At 43.1% G+C, this 23796-nt stretch overlaps 3 protein-coding genes across 7 annotated transcripts in view; 2 read left to right on the top strand and 1 right to left on the bottom strand.

Moving 5' to 3' along the window:
* The window catches only part of lrtm2a (leucine-rich repeats and transmembrane domains 2a), a 97168-nt gene extending 76610 nt beyond the window's left edge, over positions 1–20558 (top strand). The window contains exons 5-6 of one of the 2 annotated variants that reach the window (XR_005130856.1): positions 17811–17866; positions 18033–20558. The gene's annotated coding sequence lies outside the window, so the exon portion shown is untranslated. Of the gene's footprint in view, positions 1–17810; positions 17982–18032 lie in introns of those variants that run through there. The other variant, XR_005130855.1, reaches the window with a different exon arrangement.
* The window catches only part of cacna2d4a (calcium channel, voltage-dependent, alpha 2/delta subunit 4a), a 230781-nt gene that overhangs the window by 146568 nt on the left and 60417 nt on the right, over positions 1–23796 (bottom strand). For 2 of the 3 annotated variants that reach the window (XM_037542278.1, XM_037542276.1), the window contains 4 exons: positions 22003–22100; positions 21247–21340; positions 21055–21147; positions 18007–18134 (listed from right to left, as the gene is read on the bottom strand). In XM_037542278.1, coding sequence (XP_037398175.1) covers positions 18007–18134; positions 21055–21147; positions 21247–21340; positions 22003–22100 — 413 coding nt within the window. Of the gene's footprint in view, positions 1–16719; positions 16795–18006; positions 18135–21054; positions 21148–21246; positions 21341–22002; positions 22101–23796 lie in introns of all 3 variants that reach the window. The other variant, XM_037542274.1, reaches the window with a different exon arrangement.
* On the top strand, positions 598–12487 carry LOC119264189 (claspin-like). 2 transcript variants are annotated; one of them, XM_037542286.1, is made up of 9 exons: positions 598–3145; positions 5665–5712; positions 6333–6498; positions 7915–8253; positions 8630–8740; positions 8864–8974; positions 9221–9331; positions 10784–10873; positions 12064–12487. In XM_037542286.1, the coding sequence occupies exons 1-9, from the start codon at positions 3020–3022 to the stop codon at positions 12300–12302; spliced, it is 1341 nt and encodes a 446-aa protein (XP_037398183.1). In that variant the 5' UTR covers positions 598–3019; the 3' UTR covers positions 12303–12487. The 2 variants fall into 2 exon arrangements, with proteins under 2 accessions (XP_037398183.1, XP_037398184.1); XM_037542287.1 differs by lacking the exon at positions 7915–8253.

Below are 23796 nucleotides of genomic sequence, written 5' to 3' on the forward strand. Positions count from 1 at the left end.
GGCTGTGAGCACAACCCCCGTCTGTGGACGTCGGGCCCTCATACCATCCTCATGGAGTCGGTTTCTTTCGGCACGTTTGTGGCCTGCTGGAGGTCATTCTGCAGGGCTCTGGCAGTGCTCCTCCTGTTCCTCCTTGCACAAAGACGGAGGTAGCGGTCCTTCTGCTGGGTTGTTGCCCTCCTACGGCCTCCTCCACGTCTCCTGGTGTACTGGCCTGTCTCCTGGTGTACTGGCCTGTCTCCTGGTAGTGCCTCCAGCCTCTGGACACTACGCTGACAGACACAGCAAACCTTCTTGCCACAGCTCGCATTGATGTGCCATCCTAGATGAGCTGCAATACCTGAGCCACTTGTGTGGGTTGTAGAGTCCATCTCATGCTACCACGAGTGTGAAAGCACCACCAACATTCAAAAGTGACCAAAACATCAGCCAGAAAGCAGAAAGGTGCTGAGAAGTGGTCTGTGGTCCCACCTGCAGAACCACTCCTTTATTGAGTGTGTCTTGCTAATTGCCAGTAATTTCCACCTGTTGTCTGTTCCATTTGCACAACAGCAGTGAAATTGATTGTCAGTGTTGCTTCCTAAGTGGACAGTTTGATTTCACAGAAGTTTGATTTACTTGGAGTTATATTGTGTTGTTTAAGTGTTCCCTTTATTTTTTTGAGCAGTGTATATTGTCTCTCTCCACCACCGTCATATCTCCAGTTCATAGAATAGGTCAATGCATATATCCAAGAAAATCTAAACTGAATATCACTTGAATATCACATGTGCTCTGGCTGCTGGGGTGATTCAGTGCCTCCCAAAGACTTTGTGTTCTCTTACTGACTGACTGATCACTTTTGCTGAAATACACATGCACAGCTATGGATGACAAGTATCTGTGCTCCCGAGAAGAGATGTAATCTTAGGGTAGCTGATGTTGTGTCTCCTTCCTGTAAATATTACTGTAAAGGGAAGTGATAAGACATACCATGGCATTAATATGTGTCAATATTTGTAGTGATGGCATGTCAGCTCTCAGCCTCATCCAACATCACTACCTCAGTGATAGCTTGGCATCTACAGGCATTTGTCCAACATTGCTACCAAAGCTTTGTAGTGAGGTGCGTGAGTGATTCACAAATCATGTTCATGAGGCCCACCATCAGAGTGGTCAGTTGTACACAAATCACAAGAAACCATGCTAGAACCATGCTGTGAGTAGTCCAGTGTTATGTGTAAATACTTTTCTGTGGTACCTTAATTTAAATCTGCGCTCTACAGTTTAAGGCTCTGTGGATACAGGGTTGAATCCCTGACCAGGCAGAGGAACAAGAAGGTCTGAGTTATGTTTGAAGTTCTAAAGATACGTCAGTCTCAAACTTCCAGTTGTTGAAATGCCATTAATGATTCTACATTGCCGATGGTGGTGCAGCAAAACCTGGACTGCCTGGTCTCGCTGTTAGCCGTCTGTATGTGGTTGTTCTTATTTCAGCTACATGTTTAAGCACAATAGTTTACGCCTTTCTGTTTCACTATCCTATCCATATGAGGAGGTATGCAGACTAGACACTCACATATGCATTATTAATTGGCTAAGATCAAAGAATGAAGTGAGGCAAACAGTTGTTGACCTTCATAAATCAGGCAGTGACTACAAGACATGCTAATGTTTCAGGTGACATGCTTCACATCTCCTGTTGTTTTTCTTTGTCTTAATGGTAGAGACTGAAATGCTCAGTTGTGGGGACAGATGTTTATGTGTGGGAACAAGGCCTCTTTCTCATTTAGTGATTCAGTTCATTCCACAAGTACAGGAAGTGGCTGAGGTCGGGGCCCTGTGCAGGTCAGTCAGAGCGGTCTTTATGGAGCTTGCTTTGTGCGCAGGAAACAGTCATAACAAATATGTTGACACAAAGTTTGAAGTATATATTTGTTGTTTCTATGCACGTGTCCCAGACTGTTATTTGTCCTTCATCAAACTTTAGTCTTGGCAGAGCGTATTCAGTGAAGAAGCATTTTACTGGCTAGCGCCAAATCCAGATTTGTCCATCGGACTGTCGGCTGGTTAGGCAATGATTCATCATACCAGAAAACAATGTGTACTGCTCCAGTTGCAGTGTGATTTATGGCAGTCCATCTGACGCTTAATATTGTGTAGATCCTAGACCCTATTTACACCTGGTCACTTCATGCACCTTGAGTATCAGAATCATATCTGGATCAAACTACATAAATATGCAAGTAGTATATCCAAGACACATTCAACAGCCCCCCATGTACAACCAGAACACCAGTTATAATGGCCTCACAATGAGGCAATATACATATTCTGCCCCACACAGTGACTGGATTCCAGTCTACATAACTGGAGATGCATGTCACTTCCCCGTGTACATGCATGTGACTAAAACCACATTTTTTAGGCTCTGTGGATACAGGGTTGAGTCCCTGACCAGGCAGAGGAACAAGAAGGTCTGAGTTATGTTTGAAGTTCTAATAAAGATCCATGTCTATCCTGATCAGGATACAGTCCAGATGCTAATTACATGAAGTGGCTTGGTGTAAACAGGTCCATTTGATTGTGTGTGGGTGATCTATTAGCTTATCGTGTAAATCTATTCTATGAATCTCCCTGTGACCGCACCTGCTGACACTTCTCAACGCCAAACTAGTTCTCTTCCCTACTTTAATATAAACCCACTGCTGGTCGTTCTGGTCGTGAAAGGTTTTGGTGCATTAACTGTTTGTTTTGAGTATAGAAACAGTAGTAAGTGTAAAAAGTGTACATATACTATTTAACAACAGTTCAGTCTACTTTAAAATCTGTAATAATATTTAAAGGGCAGGAGTTTCTGTAAAGGCCTGTTGGTTTCTATGTTAAGCGTCTCCTGTTCTCTTCTCAGTACAGATAAACGTGATGTAATGATTGTGTAGTAGACACTGGCAGTAAAGATTCTGCAGTACGGCTTTAAGGTCAGTAATTCTCAGTGTGAGGGGTGAACAGTACACAAGGCCTACAGTCACTCTGTTTCAGAATGGATCGTTTTATAACGCGATTAAAGAAACTTCGTGAGCATCACAAGAAGCAGGAGGAGAAGTATCAGCACATCCTCAACCAGCAGGAAAAGGAGCAGCAGAAGACTTTAGAGCTGCTGAACAAGGTAAGAGAATCTCAGGTAAACCTTCTAATGAACCTACTTGGGCTCCATGTCTGAAATAAGTAGCTGATATTTAGATGAGTCGCGTGACTCGGTTATACTGTTTAACTGTAGTGGATGAAGTTCAGTGTTAGAGCAGAGAGTCGCTCTTTAACTCGCTTTATTTATTTCACAATTTAAACACTTCAGTTCATTAAACCGCTCAGACGCCATACAGCACGTGCCGGTTCAGCGCGAGTCGGTTCAGCAGCTCGTGCTCGTGTATCTAACGGCTGTTCGGCTCGTGCGCGTTCACAGTTCAGCGGTTCGGTTCGGTTCGGCACTGCAGTCGCACACGCGTGGTGTAAGTACAAACATCTGTACATGTATCTGACAGTGTAAGCAGCTTCTGCTGAGGAACCGGGTCTCTGTGGGGCGGATTTCGGGGGAAATGTGCGGTTTGAGTGGAATGAGGAGAAAGTTAGTTAGCTAGCAGTAGTGAGCTAGTTAGCTAGCGCTAGCTGCTATAGCGTTGACTGTCCGGCCGGAGCGTCTCTGGTACAGCAGCTCGTTTATATGTTGGTTTATATTCGGTGATTATTCAGCGCCGTGTGTGTCGGTGGTGGAGTTTAGTGGTAGATGTTGATCTCGTGTTGAGTTCAGTACAGAGCTGGTGTGTGTGGTTGGTGGAGTTTAGTGGTAGATGTTGATCTCGTGTTGAGTTCAGTACAGAGCTGGTGTGTGTCGGTGGTGGAGTTTAGTGGTAGATGTTGATCTCGTGTTGAGTTCAGTACAGAGCTGGTGTGTGTGGTTGGTGGAGTTTAGTGGTAGATGTTGATCTCGTGTTGAGTTCAGTACAGAGCTGGTGTGTGTGGTTGGTGGAGTTTAGTGGTAGATGTTGATCTCGTGTTGAGTTCAGTACAGAGCTGGTGTGTGTGGTTGGTGGAGTTTAGTGGTAGATGTTGATCTCGTGTTGAGTTCAGTACAGAGATGGTGTGTGTGGTTGGTGGAGTTTAGTGGTAGATGTTGATCTCGTGTTGAGTTCAGTACAGAGCTGGTGTGTGTGGTTGGTGGAGTTTAGTGGTAGATGTTGATCTCGTGTTGAGTTCAGTACAGAGATGGTGTGTGTGGTTGGTGGAGTTTAGTGGTAGATGTTGATCTCGTGTTGAGTTCAGTACAGAGCTGGTGTGTGTGGTTGGTGGAGTTTAGTGGTAGATGTTGATCTCGTGTTGAGTTCAGTACAGAGCTGGTGTGTGTGGTTGGTGGAGTTTAGTGGTAGATGTTGATCTCGTGTTGAGTTCAGTACAGAGCTGGTGTGTGTGGTTGGTGGAGTTTAGTGGTAGATGTTATTCTCGTGTTGAGTTCAGTACAGAGCTGGTGTGTGTGGTTGGTGGAGTTTAGTGGTAGATGTTATTCTCGTGTTGAGTTCAGTACAGAGCTGGTGTGTGTGGTTGGTGGAGTTTAGTGGTAGATGTTGATCTCGTGTTGAGTTCAGTACAGAGCTGGTGTGTGTGGTTGGTGGAGTTTAGTGGTAGATGTTATTCTCGTGTTGAGTTCAGTACAGAGCTGGTGTGTGTGGTTGGTGGAGTTTAGTGGTAGATGTTGATCTCGTGTTGAGTTCAGTACAGAGCTGGTGCTTCGCTGCGGAGGGGTCAGTCCCACCGCCGCTGTACATACAGACCCGGTTACAAACTCGCTTTAAGATTAAACTACTCTTCAATTCCAGCACAGCTCAGATACAGAACAGCAGCTCCTCATACGAGTTATTCGCAGTAGGGGTGCAGGAAGTGATCTCTACTACAAGTTTAAAGGTCTAGATATTTTAAATGGTTGCCAGATATTGTAATAGTATGAAACGGTGAGACCAGTGTTTTATATGCCCTGCTGAAAAATCCAGATCAGGACTAGTTTTACTGGTTGCTGGTTTCAGCTGGTAAAATCATACCCGTTGCTAATTAGCAAGCTGGTTAAGCAGCTTCTGACCAGCATAGTACAGTCCAGTGCTTTTCAAACATGGCCCTGTGGACCCACTGCCCTTCATATTTCAGAGCTCTTCCTGTTTAACACAGCCACTTTAACTCAGGAACGGCTGTTAATGAGCTGATTAGTTGGATCAGTTGTGATGGGAGCTGGGACACCAGGACCAGGACTGAAAAACACTGATGTACATTTGATTTGGTCATACTGGTCAACCAGCTCGGTCTTGCATAATCAAGCACGGTCATACTGGTGGTCTGTCTCGGTCAGCTCGATCATGCAAGTAGACCAGATAAACCATTAAACTCATAAAAACACAGGATCTAAACTGCTTAACCAGCTCGAGCTGTTTCCTGTCGTGTTGGTCTCTCAGATAGAAGAGATTTCATGTTACACCCAACAAAATGTGAAGTGCAGTAGAAGTTGATTTCCTTTTGTGTAACAGCTGTAGTACAAGTATCTCTGAACAACAAAGCTTTGTACTTAGAATAATTACAGTACTTTACTGATGAATTGCAAATGTGTCTTAGTAGATGGATGATGTGGTGATTTGTTTCTCTTTTCAGAGCATGGAGAACACAAAGCCTGTTGGCAGAGTGAGGCCAAACAAGAAGGTATGTAACACAGCTTTCATCAAATGAATATTTTAAGGAATAATTTAGCATAAAATAAAACCTAGATGGCTGAGACATGTTTGAAGTCAGAATTTTGCTTCGTTATAGTTGATCTAGGCTGCGAGGCCTTTTTACTGTGTAAAAATCATCAAAACTTCTCCAAGTGCATCTATTTGTTAGTTAAGGCCATAAAAGTTAATAAAAATGAAATGAGTTGTCAAAAACGCTGCACAGTAAGAGTGCTGATCTAGTATCTGCTTTAGTGACCATGATCGTAAATAGGGAAGAGTCTGATCTGAGATCAGTCCTCTGATTTACCAGTTAAGTTCAGAAGTTTTTTTTAGTTCAGTATCTACTGTATCCAGAGGCACAGCCACTAGTCTGTGGGATCATTGTTATAACTTATAATGAGTTGAGAAAAGGGTTGTAGATTGTTTTTTATTGAATGCAGTTGGGGCTGTTTGGTGGACTAATGGGATGTAGTCCTCACAGCTGCAGTTCTAAACTCAAGGAGCAAATTTTAGACTCCAAATGTGTCTTTGGCAGATTTTTATGTTTAAGTTAATCCAGTTTAATTTGACTGTTTAATTATTCTTGTTTTTTTAATGTTTCTGTGACAGGCTGAGCAGGAAGAGAGTGACGACTCCATTAATTTGTCTGAAGAGGATCTGGTGTCATCACATTCGGAATATGAACCTGATGGCAGCGAGTCTGACTCTGAAAGTTGTCTCTCCCTTTCAACCCAGCTGTCTTCCAGCTCGGTCCTGTCCAAGGAAGTTGAAAACGGTACGTCCATGTCAACAAAACAAAAAAAATCAAAGATTACAGTAAAATGCAGCACAAAAACTGACAATGGCAAACGGATCTGGAACAAGAAACATTTTTGTCTGTACTGTAAAAAACCAAACAGTAAAATAGCTCGCCACTTGGAAAGAAAACATGGTGAAGAAACGGAGGTTGCCCAAGCTCTAAGTTTTCCTAAAGGGTCCAAGCGAAGGGCAGCTTTGCTTGAGGAAATTCGAAACAAAGGGGACTTTGAGCACAATATAGACGTTCTTGAGAATGGTGATGGGCAGCTGATCACCTGGCGACAACCCAAGGCCAACGCAAGTCCAAACAATTACCTGCCATGTCCCCAGTGTTGGGGATTTTTTGTTAAAACAGATCTGTGGAAGCACGAGATTTCCTGTAGGGTAAGGCAAGCAAAGAACTTAAAGAAGACAAAAAGGATTCAGTCATGTGCATCCCGCCTAGTTCCAGTGTCATCTTCAGTTTCTTCAGGCTGCAAGGATGTGTTACACAGTATGCATCAAGATGAGATCAGCATTTGTGTCAGAAATGACCCTCTCATTTGTAAATTTGGAGATGTTTTATTTGAAAAACACGGACATAACAAATTTCAACATTCCTACATCGCTCAGAAAATGCGAGAGCTAGGGAGGTTTTTGATAGCCGCCAGAGAGATTGATAACAGTGTATGTATGCTCCAAGATGTCCTTGTGCCAGGAAAATTCCAAACTGTTGTGGAAGCGACAAGAACAGTCAGTGGCTTTATGGCTTCACAGAACGAGTATAAGACACCTTCTCTAGCATGTAAAATTGGATATTCGCTCAAGAGAGCAGCGGAAATACTGGTAGGGGAGAGCCTAATAAGTGGAAACACTAGAACAGAGAGGGATGCAAAGAAGTTCATTGAGGTGATGGAGACACAGTGGAACACCTATGTGTCAGGACGTGCCCTTAACACTCTAAAAACAGCCAAGTGGAACAAAGATGAAATGATTCCCCTGACTGAAGATATCATGAAGTTGCAGAAACATCTTAAAGCACTGGAAAAAGATGCAGTGCTTGGACTCTCGGTTGCACCCAGTGTTTCAGACTGGAAGAAACTTTGTCAGAGCCTTCTCACACAGATAATCCTCTTCAATAGAAGGAGGGAAGGAGAAGCCTCAAAATTACTCCTGGCAACATACCAAACACGGAACAGAGCTCCAGCTCACCCAGAAGTGTACGAGAGCCTTTCCAAACTTGAAAAGTCACTTGTCAACAACTTCACGCGACTGGAGATACGAGGGAAGAGAGAGCGAAAAGTCCCATTGCTCCTCACACATGACATGGAGGCATCGATAGACATTCTGATAAGCAACCGAACTGCAGTAGGTATCTGCAGTGAAAACCCTTTTGTGTTTGCCCGAATTTCAGGAACCAGCCATATGAGAGGGTCAGACTGCCTCCGCCAATTTTCATTGGAATGCCAGGCCAAACATCCAGAGTGTTTAAGATCCACCAGATTAAGGAAGCACATAGCCACTCTTTGCCAAATGATGAACTTGAAAAATTCAGAAATGGATCAGGTGGCAAAGTTCATGGGTCACGATATACGTGTCCACCGTGAATATTACAGACTCTCTGAAAACACCATTCAGCTTGCTAAAATTAGCAAACTGTTGATTGCCATAGAGAAAGGAAATCACACTTATCTGGGACGGTCTCTAGAGGAGCTGGAGCTGGATGGAGACACTCTGGATGGTGAAAAATCAGGTATGTTACCTACTGTCAGTAGTACAGTGATTCCCAAACGGATTGTCAGGACACGTTTATATCAGCGTATCGTATATTTGATGGTTGTCTTGTACAGGGACTTTGTATGTGATGTGTTCAAACTGTAATATGAACTGAATTAAAGTAATTAGAAATATTTATTGTGCAAATTGGTAGGTTTTAGCTGAACAGTATAAATACATGTTAGCTAATAAGCTTTCTAACCCCTACCACACCATGACATCGGGCGCCACGTCATTGTGGTGTGACGGCAATGGGCAGTATATAGCAAACGGCCTCACAAGCCTGGACCTTATGTAGACGTTTGCCCAATGTACTGGATGAACTGTATTTCCAATGTTTTGATTTATTTCAGATGGTGAATGTCCGCCAGGCGAAAAGAAGCAAAAGACATCCTCGAGAGCTCCATCCCCTCAGGATCATTTGGAGACGGGTGTCGAGGGTTCTTGTGGAGAACAACAATCAGGTATGTCAGTGTATCAGAGTAGTGTTTTCCAGTGTGCGCAATGCATTTCTGTTAAATGTTGTATTCTGTCTGACTCAGATCTAGTAACTGATATGTTGTGTTTGGTTATTTGTGTTATTCCAGATGGTGAATGTCTGCCAGGCAAAAAGAAGGAAAAGAGGTCCTCAAAGGCTTCATCCCCGAAAGATAAGTTAGCAACATGTGAAGAGGATTCTTGTGGAGAAGAAAAATCAAGTATGGGAAAGTAGTACAGAGACACATTTTCAGTTTTCCAACAGTTCAGATCAGTGACATGCAGTTCAGTTAAAAATTAGCAGCTCTGCCTTCAGACTTTCTTCTTCTATATAGATATATAGATAGGAATATCCAGCTCCTGCTGATTTTTCAGGAAAACTTTTTTGCTGTGATTCTCCCGTTCTGCCGTGTGTCAGATGTGTTCTATCGGACTCCTAGTAACTGATATGTTTTGTTTTGTTCCAGACCGTGAATGTTCGCCAGTCAAAAAGAAGCAAAAGATGTCCTCTGGAGCGTCATCCCAAGAAGATCATTTGGAGACAAGTGACAAGGATACTTCTGCAGAACAACAATCAGGTATGTCATTGTAGCAGAGTCATGTTTTCAGCTTTCCAATGTGCAATTTGCAGTGTGCAGTGTAGTTGTAATAGAATCAACACTGTGCAGTGCATTCAGAAAGTATTCACCGCGCTTCACGTTTTCCACATTCTCTTATGTTACAGTCTAATTCCAAATTCAAGTTCTACACACAATACCCCACAATGACAAAGTGAAAAAAGTTTGTTTGAATTTTTTGCAAATTTATTTAAAATAAAAAACAATAAAATCACATGTACATAAGTATCACAGCTGAACTCCTGAATGCCAAGCATCATGTCTGGAGGAAACCAGGCACTGCTCATCACCTGGCCAATACGATCCCTACGGTGAAGCATGGTGGTGGCAGTATCATGCTGTAGGGTTGTTTTTTGGCAGCATAAACTGGGAGACTAGTCAGTGTCGAGGGAAAGATGAATGCAGAAATGTACAGAGACATCCTTGAAGAAAACCTGCTCCAGAGTGCTCTGGATCTCAGACTGGGGCGAAGATTCATCTTCCAACAGGATAACAACCCTAAACACACAGCCAAGATAACAAAGGAGTGGCTTCGGGACGACTCTGTGAATGTTCTGGATTGGCCCAGCCAGAGCCCAGACTTGAACCTGATTTAACATCTCTGGAGAGATCTGAAAATGGCTGTGCACCGACGCTCCCCATCCAACCTGATGGAGCTTGAGAGGTTCTGCCTCTCAAGAATGGGAGAAACTGCCCAAACACAGGTTGTAGCATCATACTCAAAAAGACGTGAGGCTGTAATTGCTGCCAAAGGTGCTTCTACAAAGTATTGAGCAAAGGCTGTGATACTTATGTACATGGGATTTTAGTTTTTTGTTTTTTATTTTTAATAAATTTGTAATAAATTAAAACAAACTTTTTTCACTTTGTCATTATGGGGTACTACTGTGTGTAGAATTTTGAGGGAATAAATTAATTTAATCCATTTTGGAATAAGACCATAAAATGTGAAAAAAGTGAAGCGCTGTGAAAACCTGTCAGTACCTACCAAAGATTCTCCAAGGAAGGTGCACACTGCCACAATGCAAATGATTCCAGAATGGTTCTAGGAACACAACAATGAGTTCAAGCTCAATGTTTTGGTCCAATCCAGTATCTGGGGAATATTTTGGACAAACAAGTTTGATCCATGGAGACCCCACCTAACAACTTACAGGACTTGCTTAAAGGATCTGCTGCTAACGTTAGTCTTGGTGCCAGATACCATAAAACACTTAGAAGTCTTGTGGAGGCCATGCCTCAAATGCTCAAGCCTGTTGTTGTGGCTTTTATGAAGAATGTTGATGGGGTTTGTGGTGTGAGTGCACCACATAATTTAATGTGACTGCTGTCCAGTGTATTTGACCACCCAAACTCAAGATCAAAATGATTTTGTATAGACTTGCAGTACACAGTTTGTATTTTGTTTTCTAGAGAACGTTCGTTCCCCTGTCCGAAAGAAGAGGCCTTCCTCCAGGACTCAAAATGCAGACCTTGTTGAAGATGTAGAGACAAGAAAATCAGGTAAGTTACAACAATTAAGCCCTTTGAGATTTCCTTTCCAAGTGTCTGGTTTATTAGAAGCACCTATATTGTAGCTTCATCATGTCCATCTACAGTTGTGTGGAACAGGCAACTTTGGCTTTTTTTATAAAGGCCTTGGGCAGATTCTCAAAAGTAGTCTAATCATTAGCATCTGGTCAAGTTAACCTGACTTACAAACCTTTTTTGTTTGGGATCACTTTACTGGGATGGTCCATTGTAGATGCTCAAGTGACATTCAACTGAATAGTAATTAAATACAAGTTTAATGTAAATGATGGTCCATAGAATCTCAAACTATACCTAACCCTAACCCTAAACTTAACCTGGAATCAAGCCTAAAGCCTACACCTAAGCTTGGCAATGGAGCTGGGCAATATGACAATATTTTATGGTGTCATGATAAATTTGTTCTCAATATAGATGATATACTTTTCTGATCATATGGATATCATCAGTGCATAAAACACTGGCCAACTGCATGTTTCATTAGAGAGTGTAATTAGTGCTGTTTAATGGGAAAAAGTGCAACACATTTTAAATATTTACTCATCGTACTGCGACTAATGATCTGTGTGTCAAAATCTCACTGTAACACTACGTGTAAATATCATGATTTAATATTTTTACCATAGCGCCCAGGCCTTGACCTTGAATCAACCCTAAAACCTAAACAGAATCTTTTACTTAACCTAAAATGAAACCCAACCATAGCTCTTACTCGTGAAAGATTGAGGTTAGGGTTAGGGGTATGGTTAAGTTTAGGGTTATATTCAATAGAGAGTTATTTACGTTCAGCTTAGCGTTCAGACGCATTTAATAGAAATTCTGTTGAATGTCATTTGAATGTTAGTTGAGCAACGGTGATGCATCTACAATGAACCATCCTAGTAAAGTGAAACCATTTATTTTTATATGACTGGGTGTGCTGCGTTGCTATATATTTACTCGCTGTCATTCATGTCGTGCTGCACAGGTTATCAGTCCTCTCTACCGAGTATCTCACTGTAACTGAGTGTCGACCTGTAGATAGATATGTAAATATGTATCTGCTTGGCATGGTATGGACATCCTTTGTATCTGCAATACTGGAGAAAATGCCCTCTATTTTATTTATTAACCTTATTTTAAAAACTAAAATTCATTGCATCTGTCTGTGCTTTTTGTTTCAGATCGTAAACACACAGTCCAGCCCAGGCGACCATGGACCGACAGAGAGAAGGAGGCAGTGTGGCGTCACCTGACAAAGTATCGTGCCCTAAAGAATGTTCCAGGAAAAGCGGACTGCCTTCGGTGCATCCAAGCAGAGCTTGCTTTGAAGACAAGAACATGGAAAGACATCAAAAATTTTGTTTACAATAGTATTACAACAGAAAAGCGAAAGGCTGCTTCTCTCATTACAAAAACCTAGACAGTAGATCTGTTTAAGGTACTTTGCACTTTACAGTACAGTTACAGTTCAGATCAGTGCAGCTGCACACCACTGTTCCAGTTAACCCTGCAGCTCCACACTACAGTTCAGGTGACTGTACACTACTGTTAATATAAAACTACCTCTACACAACTGTTCAGGTGACTGTACACTACTGTTAATGTAGAACTACCTCAACACAACTGTTCAGGTGACTGTTCACTACTGTTAATGTAGAACTGTTCAGGTGACTGTTCACTACTGTTAATGTAGAACTGTTCAGGTGACTGTTCACTACTGTTAATGTAGAACTGTAGCTCTACACAACTGTTCAGGTGACTGCACACTACTGTTAATGTAGAACTACCTCAACACAACTGTTCAGGTGACTGTACACTACTGTTAATGTAGAACTACCTCAACACAACTGTTCAGGTGACTGTTCACTACTGTTAATGTAGAACTGTTCAGGTGACTGTTCACTACTGTTAATGTAGAACTGTAGCTCTACACAACTGTTCAGGTGACTGCACACTACTGTTAATGTAGAACTACCTCTACACAACTGTTCAGGTGACTGTTCACTACTGTTAATGTAGAGCTACCTCAACACAACTGTTCAGGTGACTGTTCACTACTGTTAATGTAGAACTACCTCAACACAACTGTTCAGGTGACTGTACACTACTGTTAATGTAGAACTACCTCAACACAACTGCTCAGGTGACTGTACACTACTGTTAATGTAGAACTACCTCAACACAACTGTTCAGGTGACTGTACACTACTGTTAATGTAAAACTACCTCTACACAACTGTTCAGGTGACTGTTCACTACTGTTAATGTAGAACTACCTCTACACAACTGTTCAGGTGACTGCACACTACTGTTAATGTAGAACTACCTCAACACAACTGTTCAGGTGACTGTTCACTACTGTTAATGTAGAACTGTTCAGGTGACTGTTCACTACTGTTAATGTAGAACTGTAGCTCTACACAACTGTTCAGGTGACTGCACACTACTGTTAATGTAGAACTACCTCAACACAACTGTTCAGGTGACTGTTCACTACGGTTAATGTAGAACTGTTCAGGTGACTGTTCACTACTGTTAATGTAGAACTGTAGCTCTACACAACTGTTCAGGTGACTGCACACTACTGTTAATGTAGAACTACCTCAACACAACTGTTCAGGTGACTGTTCACTACTGTTAATGTAGAACTGTAGCTCTACACAACTGTTCAGGTGACTGCACACTACTGTTAATGTAGAACTACCTCAACACAACTGTTCAGGTGACTGTACACTACTGTTAATGTAGAACTACCTCAACACAACTGTTCAGGTGACTGTTCACTACTGTTAATGTAGAACTGTAGCTCTACACAACTGTTCAGGTGACTGCACACTACTGTTAATGTAGAACTACCTCAACACAACTGTTCAGGTGACTGTTCACTACTGTTAATGTAGAGCTACCTCAACACAACTGTTCAGGTGACTGTTCACTACTGTTAATGTAGAGCTACCTCAACACAACTGTTCAGGTGACTGTTCACTACTGTTAATGTAGAACTACCTCTACACAACTGTTCAGGTGACTGTACACTACTGTTAATGTAGAACTACCTCAACACAACTGTTCAGGTGACTGTTCACTACTGTTAATGTAGAACTGTTCAGGTGACTGTTCACTACTGTTAATGTAGAACTACCTCAACACAACTGTTCAGGTGACTGTTCACTACTGTTAATGTAGAGCTACCTCAACACAACTGTTCAGGTGACTGTTCACTACTGTTAATGTAGAACTACCTCAACACAACTGTTCAGGTGACTGTTCACTACTGTTAATGTAGAGCTACCTCAACACAACTGTTCAGGTGACTGTTCACTACTGTTAATGTAGAGCTACCTCTACACAACTGTTCAGGTGACTGTTCACTACTGTTAATGTAGAGCTACCTCAACACAACTGTTCAGGTGACTGTTCACTACTGTTAATGTAGAACTACCTCTACACAACTGTTCAGGTGACTGTACACTACTGTTAATGTAGAACTACCTCAACACAACTGTTCAGGTGACTGTTCACTACTGTTAATGTAGAACTACCTCTACACAACTGCTCAGGTGACTGTACACTACTGTTAATGTAGAACTACCTCAACACAACTGTTCAGGTGACTGTACACTACTGTTAATGTAGAACTACCTCAACACAACTGTTCAGGTGACTGTTCACTACTGTTAATGTAGAGCTACCTCAACACAACTGTTCAGGTGACTGTTCACTACTGTTAATGTAGAACTACCTCTACACAACTGTTCAGGTGACTGCACACTACTGTTAATGTAGAACTACCTCTACACAACTGTTCAGGTGACTGCACACTACTGTTAATGTAGAGCTACCTCTACACAACTGTTCAGGTGACTGTTCACTACTGTTAATGTAGAGCTACCTCAACACAACTGTTCAGGTGACTGTTCACTACTGTTAATGTAGAACTACCTCAACACAACTGTTCAGGTGACTGTACACTACTGTTAATGTAGAACTACCTCAACACAACTGTTCAGGTGACTGTACACTACTGTTAATGTAGAACTACCTCAACACAACTGTTCAGGTGACTTCACTACTGTTAATGTAGAACTACCTCTACACAACTGTTCAGGTGACTGTTCACTACTGTTAATGTAGAACTACCTCTACACAACTGTTCAGGTGACTGTTCACTACTGTTAATGTAGAACTACCTCTACACAACTGTTCAGGTGACTGTTCACTACTGTTAATGTAGAGCTACCTCAACCCAACTGTTCAGGTGACTGTTCACTACTGTTAATGTAGAACTACCTCTACACAACTGTTCAGGTGACTGTTCACTACTGTTAATGTAGAGCTACCTCAACACAACTGTTCAGGTGACTGTTCACTACTGTTAATGTAGAACTACCTCTACACAACTGTTCAGGTGACTGTTCACTACTGTTAATGTAGAGCTACCTCAACCCAACTGTTCAGGTAACTGTTCACTACTGTTAATGTAGAACTACATTGAGTTTGTTGGTTAATGAATAGAATGGTGTTGTGTGTGTTGAACACTGGAGCTGAAGTGAGCAGTTGTTGTTGTGGTGAGTGTGTTGTGTATGAGGAGCTGAGCAGTGTGTATAAGTGTGTATATGTTTACTGTAAAGCTGTCTGTATAAATAATGAGCAGGTCATCACCGTGTGAGTGGACGCTCTCAGTGACTGCTGTACTGCCCGCAGTAGCCTTAGCTCAACAGAGCTCACCAGCTTGTTGGAGATGAAGTCATTCTTATTAAATATCTTGTGCGTCTGTTGTGAGTTTCAGGCGTCTGTGTTGAAGCTAAAATGTAATTGAATGACTGCTGACTGCAAATTACAGGTTTATACTTAAAATATTAATATGTAAATATATACTTTATTTGGATAACAGAGCACCGTCCACAAACTTTTGGCCAAAATACAGGGTGCTAAAACGTATTTGTACAGCTCTTTACAACTGAATTCATATATGAATTCACTAATAATGTTCAACAAAGCATAAAATACAAAGAGCATGAAAAAAAACAAACAATAAACAGCCCCCCCCCCCTCCGCGAGCTGACTGACACGAGATTAAGATTCGGGGCTTTAATGAAATGTTTCGGAATTTAGACCCGGAAGCTCCGCTGTGACTCGCGCGCTGCAGCCGCTGTGTAAAACGGAGCGGTCACTTTTTTAAAATAACGGCTCAAAAACGACTTTCAACATAACACGTAGCGTAACGTAACGACGTATTTCAACGCAACACGCTTAAAAAACAACATTTCCCATGTAGCCGCGGTGTCATGCCTACATTCTGGCCACGCCCACCATCCGCAGCGCTCCGCTGCCAGCTGTCCAATCAGAGAAAGCGAATTAGCATCCACCAATCAGCGGCCGGTCCTCGCACGATTAGCGTTCTACTTGTTCTTAAAAGTTGAGTTGCAGCTAAATACAAAACGGGTTGCAGTTCCTACGGACATCTAGTGGCGAACTGCGTTATTACTTTTTCGCTCAGAGGTCTGGAACAGGGGGCCCTCACAGGCTGGTAGTATGTCATGGTCCTCACAGCGGATGCCAAACCTGTATGTGTGTGTGTGTGTGTGTGTGACTGTGTATGAGTGTGTGTGTGTGTGTATGTGTGTGTGTGTGTGTGTGTATGAGTGTGTGTGTGTGTGTGTGTGTGTGAGTGTGTGTGAGTGTGTGTGTGTATGTGTGTGTGTGTGTGTGTGTGTGTATGAGTGTGTGTGTGTGAGTGTGAACTGAAAACTGAACACGAACGCGTGAGGCAGGCAGAGCAGGGAACAGACAGAAAGGGAAGGGAAGACATGCATTAGAGTCAGATTGTTTAAATACCATCTTCATACTCTGGATCATGATCCTGAGGCCCGGAGGAGGCGCTAATGTCCAATTCATGTTCCCTGAAAACATCTGAGGAAAGCAGAGCCCTTTCAGTGCCCTTACAGAGCGGGCACAACATCACGGACCCATGCACTGTAGTGAGCTCTGAGCCAGAAGGCCGTGTGAGGACGGGGCTCCTGACCTTCTCTTTGATGCGTGATTATACGCTGAATAGGCCTGATTACGCATGTCGTCACAGTCCAAAGAAAAACAAATACCTCCAAAACGGTAGCTTTACAGACAAAGGCAAAAAGGAGGTGTAAAACAGCTACTGCGCTCAAATAATGCAGAACTATACAAACGGACATCGTGTTTTGATTATATGATTCATAATTACTGCATGTTAAATATCTCATTTACCTGTTTAAACACCAGTGACTCGTCAGCAGACTCACTTCTGTAACCTCTTTTACTACAGTGATAACTCAAGGGTTCTTTAGTGAAAAAAGGGTTCTAGATAGAACTTAAAGAACCCTTTGCATGAGTAAAGGGTTTATCAGTCTGATGGAAAATGTGCACGAATCTGCTACAGATGATTTTACATAGGCCCTTTTATGAAAAGGGTTCTATATAGCACCCAAATGGGTTCTTCTGGTAATAGAAGCTTGACACCGTAGAAGAACCTATTTGAATGCTATATAGAACCTTTATGAAAAAGGTTTTCAGCTCCTGTCTTTTCATTTATTTTTCTTTGACTGATCTTAGACTTTTCTCCTGATCTCATATCTAATATCTCTGGAAAAATGAATAACTTGTCCTTACTGGCGGTTTAAATGGAAATGGAATAAATGAGGGCTGGTCTCTGACTTTTGCACAGCACTGCATGTATTTCTATATTGTGCAGCTCTTTTCTGGTGTTTGGGGCGTGAATGTAACTCACTGCTGGGTTTACCTGCATCACAATCATTACAAATGCACTATACTGACCGCTGCTCCTTCAGGAATGGTTTCATTCTGTAGGGTTCAGTTTTAACCAATCACGTCACTTTCTTCATGCAGTGTCATGGGACTCACAGCAAATTAAAAGCCCTGTTTCATCTTGACAGGAATGCAGGACACAGGGAGTGACAGCTGTGAAACAACAGGGCCACGGAACTAACCAGTTGAGTTATTATAACTCTTAGAACCACTTCTATTATTTATCTTCTTATTCTCCCTTTAAATCTGTCTTATTATGCTGTTTGTAAGCATTAATATAAGCAGCAAGGTGTTGTGAAGTGTGGGTGTATGTAAGATGTTTACCTCGCATGTCTTCTTTGGGAACGTAGTACAAGAATCGACCAGGGCGGTTCTCTGCAGCACGGCGGTACCACACCGGGAAGTGGTCCAGAGTGAAAAGATTATCTTTATCTGATGCAGACAGAAATTTCCTGCAGAACAAACAGTAACTGAAGCCCACTTCCAGAAAACAACAGCTCAAGCAAACAGTGTCATCACGGCTAAATGTCTTCAAATGCCACCCTGACCTATAGCACCCGCACAGCCAAGAGCAATTACGCTTCAGGATAATGTACTGACCACTCCAGGTAAGGGGAGAGGAGCCGCCCCAGGTGGAGGAGTGTAAGTATCTCTGGGTTTTGTTGATGAGTGATGGGAAGAGGGATGGTGAGATCGGCCGCAGGCTGGGACAGGCGGCAGCAGTAATGCGGTCACTGTACTGGACTGTAGTGGTGAAGAGGAGCTGAGCCATAAGGCGAAGCTCTCTGTTTAACGGTCGGTCTACATCCCGACCCTCACCTGTGGTCATGAGCTGTGGGTAATGACCGAAAGAACGAGATCGCGAATACAAGCGGTGGGAATGAGCCTCTTCTCAGGGTGGTGCTACACTCTACTGACAGGGTGAGGAGCTTGGTCATCCAGGAGGAACTCGGAGTAGAGCCGCTACTCCTCCGCATTGAGAGGAGCCAGCCGAGGTGGTTCGGGCATCTGATCCGGATGCCCCCTGGACACCTCCCGGTGGGGGTGTACCAGGCACGGTCTACCAGGACGAGACCCTGGGGTCATCCTAGGACCTGCTGGAGGGATTACATCTCCAAGTTGGTCTGGGAGCGGCTTGAGATCCCCGGGAATGTGCTGGAGGAAGTTGCGGGGGAACAGGGTCGTCTGGGATTCTCTGCTCTCTCAACAGACGGTTAACGATGATGATGGTGATGATGATGATGATGATGATGTTCTGAATTTCGCTTATACACACTGTGACACTACTGGACTTGTAATTGCACCAAGCTTGCATCATCAGAAGGACTTTAAGGGCCACTGCTACCAGTGGAAAGTGGTAAATATTTCATAACAATAAGTTAATCTCTCCTAGTGGGTGTAGTGCACCCTTAAAAACAGGCCTGGTCGAAATCTAAAAATCACTGCTCTGTGTCTCACATTTGAAAAGAAAACAAATGTTTGAAATGTGATATTTTCACTTTGCCTCCATGCTCACAGCCGGGGCAAACTGACCCAAAAACATAATGTCTGTAATATCAACAGTGGGGGGCGGTGGGGTGGGGGGTGCTAACATGTTAAATTAGTCATTTACATATTCGTAATACTAAATAAGCCCAGCAGAAAAGGTTTCATGCTCCAAAAATGTTTTTTTTTCCTTTTTTGTGCTTTTAAACTTTGAAATGGGTCGATTTGACCCGACACGACGAGGACACAACAGAGATAAAGGTTTTTCTTTGTTGAATGAATCCAGTTCAATTGAAACGATGAACCATTTTAAAGGGAAGTAATAACACACAGTAAAGGCCGAGGTCTCTGTAGTGCTGAGAGTTTGTTAACGCTGCTATGTGTTACTGATTTATGGTAAATTATGCACATATATCATAAAGGGTCAGGCACATATTTCAAAATATGAGTACATGCGTGTTGTGAACATGTATGGAAGTATCAAAAGTTTATGGTTAACATACCATCACTGTCCAAAGAAAAACATGCATCTCCATTTTTGTCCCGGTTTTTATTTTGATTTTTATTTTTATTTTTATCATCTGAACGCTGCAGCCGTGATTTACAATGTGTGGAAATTTCCTGACGGGACCGATGGAACAGCTGCTAAATCACTTGGCATGACATCTCTTTACAGTAACTTACATTAGGAGTAAAGAACTTTTTGTTCTCTCCTGTAAAGTCGCCAATCAACACGATCAAACATCAAACAGTTCAAACACAAACAGCACAAAGACCAGCGAAACAAGGGGCAAAGCACAGGGCTTAAATAGCACAGGGTAAACGAGGGACAGGCGGGAAACAGGTGGAGACAATCAGGGGTGGAGTCATGAAATGAGGGGGCTGGACTAAAAACCAAAACAAATACACATGGACAGGACTGGGAGGGGCCAACTGTGCCATATTCACGTCGCCATTGTCGGAAGAAAACCTCGTCTCTTCATTTTTGTTGTTTTTGAGTTCTTGGTGTAATTTGAAAAGGCATTTCATGATGAATGGACCAAAAGAAACGGCCTTTAAATGACTGGTCAGAAGGTCTGGTTCCACTGACTTCCATTAAAAGTAAAGTAGGCGTTCTCCCGACGGCAGCGATGTGGGTAACAACAACTTTATACGTTATTTATTATAAAACATATGTTACTGGATATGAGCAAAATCTGTCGTCCATCTATGAACAATGTTTTATCATGTCAGTTCTGGATGTATACGCAGATAATTGGCTGAAATATGTGTCCCATATTTTAAATAAATCAGCATATATCTCACATTCACCGATCAGGCATAACATACTGAGGTTTTAACACCTCAGTGTCGCTGCTGGACTGAGAATCGTCCACCAACCAAAAATATCAAGCCAACAGCGTCTTGTGACCACTGATGAAGGACTAGAGGATGACCAACACAAACTGTGCAGCAGCAGATGAGCTGTCGTCTCTGACTTTACATCTACAAGGTGGACCCACAAGGTAGGAGTGTCTAATAGAGTGGACAGTGAGTGGACACAGTGTTCAAAAACTCCAGCAGCACTGCTGTGTCTGATCCACTCGCACCAGCACAACACACACTGAAGAACAGGGTAACAGAGTATCAGAGAAACAGATGGACTCCAGTCTGTAACTGTAGAACTACAGAGTGCAGCTATACGGTCAGTGGAGCTGATAAAGTGGACAGTGAGTGTAGAAACAAGGAGGTGGTCAGACTGTTATGCCTGACCGGTGTGTATGTGGGACATTAGAGAAATCCATATATGATGATATTTATCTGAAATCCACATATTTTTCCTCCTCTTACGCATTTCCCACCCCTTCAGCCCAACCGCTGGATCAAACTAGGTTCTCAGGTACTCACTTTGCCGCTCGTTTTTCAGCGCCCACATATCTGAACATCCTCATCAGGCCTGAGCGGCTGCCCATGAACGCCGTCTCAACTCCGTCGTCAATGCTGCGTCAGCCGGGGCGCAAAGGAGGAAATCCAGAGGCTGTGAGTCTTAAACGGCTGTGACACAGTGAACTAAACATCAAGCGCTGCAGCAGAACTTACCCAGATTCATTGAGCAGTATGGCCGTCCAGTACGCCTCCATGGGCGCAGTGACCACCGCATCGAACAGCGTCTGCCTCAGGAGAACCTCATCGCCTAGAACACAGACGAAGGATCCCGCTTTAGTGAACACAGACAGTCGTGCAAACTGTGCTGATATTACATCAGTACAATCGTTGCTTTACATTTACGTGGAAATAATAAACATTTAAATCAAATCAATTCTATTCTAATTCATTCCTTCAACTGGCCTGCACACATAAAAACAACGGTTCTTCAAGAACTCTTCAGTAAAGAGGTTCTGTGTAGAACTATGAGGTCTATATAGAGCAATTTGCATGCCAAATGGTTCTTTGCGTGGCGATATGGTTCTTCAGTTTGATGGAGGAAGTGCTGTATGTGGTTCTATAGAACAGCAAAAAGGGTTCTACTACTGTTACAATGTCAAGCTTAAAACAATGGAAGAACCCCTAAGGTGCTTAAATGGTTCTTTGTATGGCGAGATGGTTCTTCAGATTGATGGAGAACATGCTGTGTGTGGTTCTATACAGAACCTTTTTGAAAACGGTTCTATATGGCACCAAAATGGGTTCTTCTGTTGTTACCATGGCAAGCTTGTCAAGCTATACAACGCATTCTCCATCAATATGAAGAAACGGTTCTATGCAGAAGTGAAGAACCTCTGAAGACCCATCTTTTTTAAAGTGTGAACGTTCTCTCAGGCTGAGTTTCTGAGAGAGAAAAGGCGTTAAACTCACACTGCAGGTCCGGCTCCTTGCCAGTGAGGTACCGAACGACCGCCTGTAACTGCGTGAGTTTGCGGTGGTGAGGGTCAATGTCGGTCTCACAGTACGTCCTGGAAAAGATCAAAACAGCAGAGAGCAGTGAAGACACGCCTGCCTGAGGCCCCGAGTCCCCGAGTCCCCGAGTCCCCGAGTCCCCGAGTCCCTGAGCTGCAGTAGAGCTACAGCAAGAGCATTAAAGCACAACATCACAGACGTCAGAGCTCTGATACGACGGAGCCACTGAGAAAAAAATAAAATCGTACACTTCAATAATAAAGTGGACTAACTGTAGGGGACTAACTGTAGGGGACTAACTGTAGGGGACTAACTGTAGGGGGACTAACTGTAGGAGACTAACTGTAGGGGTCTAACTGTAGGAGACTAACTGTAGGGGTCTAACTGTAGGGGACTAACTGTAGGGGTCTAACTGTAGGGGTCTAACTGTAGGGGACTAACTGTAGGAGACTAACTGTAGGGGACTAACTGTAGGGGACTAACTGTAGGAGACTAACTGTAGGGGTCTAACTGTAGGAGACTAACTGTAGGGGACTAACTGTAGGGGACTAACTGTAGGGGACTAACTGTAGGGGACTAACTGTAGGGGGACTAACTGTAGGGGATTAACTGTAGGGGACTAACTGTAGGGGATTAACTGTAGGGGACTAACTGTAGGCGACTAACTGTAGGGGTCTAACTGTAGGGGACTAACTGTAGGAGACTAACTGTAGGGGACTAACTGTAGGGGATTAACTGTAGGGGACTAACTGTAGGAGACTAACTGTAGGGGACTAACTGTAGGGGGCTAACTGTAGGGGACTAACTGTAGGGGACTAACTGTAGGGGGCTAACTGTAGGGGACTAACTGTAGGGGATTAACTGTAGGAGACTAACTGTAGGGGGACTAACTGTAGGGGATTAACTGTAGGGGACTAACTGTAGGGGATTAACTGTAGGGGACTAACTGTAGGGGACTAACTGTAGGGGTCTAACTGTAGGGGACTAACTGTAGGGGGACTAACTGTAGGGGACTAACTGTAGGGGACTAAATGTAGGGGATTAACTGTAGGGGTCTAACTGTAGGGGACTAACTGTAGGGGACTAACTGTAGGAGTCTAACTGTAGGGGACTAACTGTAGGGGTCTAACTGTAGGGGTCTAACTGTAGGGGATTAACTGTAGGAGACTAACTGTAGGAGTCTAACTGTAGGGGACTAACTGTAGGGGTCTAACTGTAGGGGTCTAACTGTAGGGGACTAACTGTAGGAGTCTAACTGTAGGGGACTAACTGTAGGGGTCTAACTGTAGGGGTCTAACTGTAGGGGGTCTAACTGTAGGGGATTAACTGTACAGCCACTTCAGCCTCTCTAAAAAGAATTTGAAAAAAAAGATGACGGCTCCTTTTTATCTTTTAGTTACTTTGTTTAGTTTTGTTGTCATTTTATGTTTTATGGCTCCCAGACAGCAAAGCATATATCTGTCCACTGGCCTGATAAGGTCAGCACCCCGCTGCTGGTCCAGCCACAGACCCCTCAAACAGATCTAAAAACACACATTTTTATTTTAGAAAAGAAATGAAGACAAATATTCTAAACAGCCGAGAGACAAAAGGCCTAATAAAACACGTCTATAGAAATGTTGACACTGCTGGACTAAAACTGTTTCCTAAACCATCTGCTTAAACTCTGACGAGCCGCCCAGAGAATCCGGAGCAAAACGCCGGCGGACCACCAGCTTTACCCGCAGCGGGCCACCAGTGGCCCACTGCCCT

The sequence above is a fragment of the Pygocentrus nattereri genome, chromosome 1, assembly GCF_015220715.1.
Source record: "Pygocentrus nattereri isolate fPygNat1 chromosome 1, fPygNat1.pri, whole genome shotgun sequence".
In the NCBI taxonomy this organism is placed as follows: domain Eukaryota; kingdom Metazoa; phylum Chordata; class Actinopteri; order Characiformes; family Serrasalmidae; genus Pygocentrus; species Pygocentrus nattereri.

Bases quoted from the DNA above. Each gene is read 5' to 3' on its own strand.
- LOC119264189 (XM_037542286.1), top strand. From the start codon at position 3,020: ATGGATCGTTTTATAACGCGATTAAAGAAACTTCGTGAGCATCACAAG. The intron at 5,713-6,332 runs GTATGTAACACA...TTTCTGTGACAG, and splicing joins GAGTGAGGCCAAACAAGAAG to GCTGAGCAGGAAGAGAGTGA. The intron at 8,975-9,220 runs GTATGGGAAAGT...GTTTTGTTCCAG, and splicing joins TTGTGGAGAAGAAAAATCAA to ACCGTGAATGTTCGCCAGTC.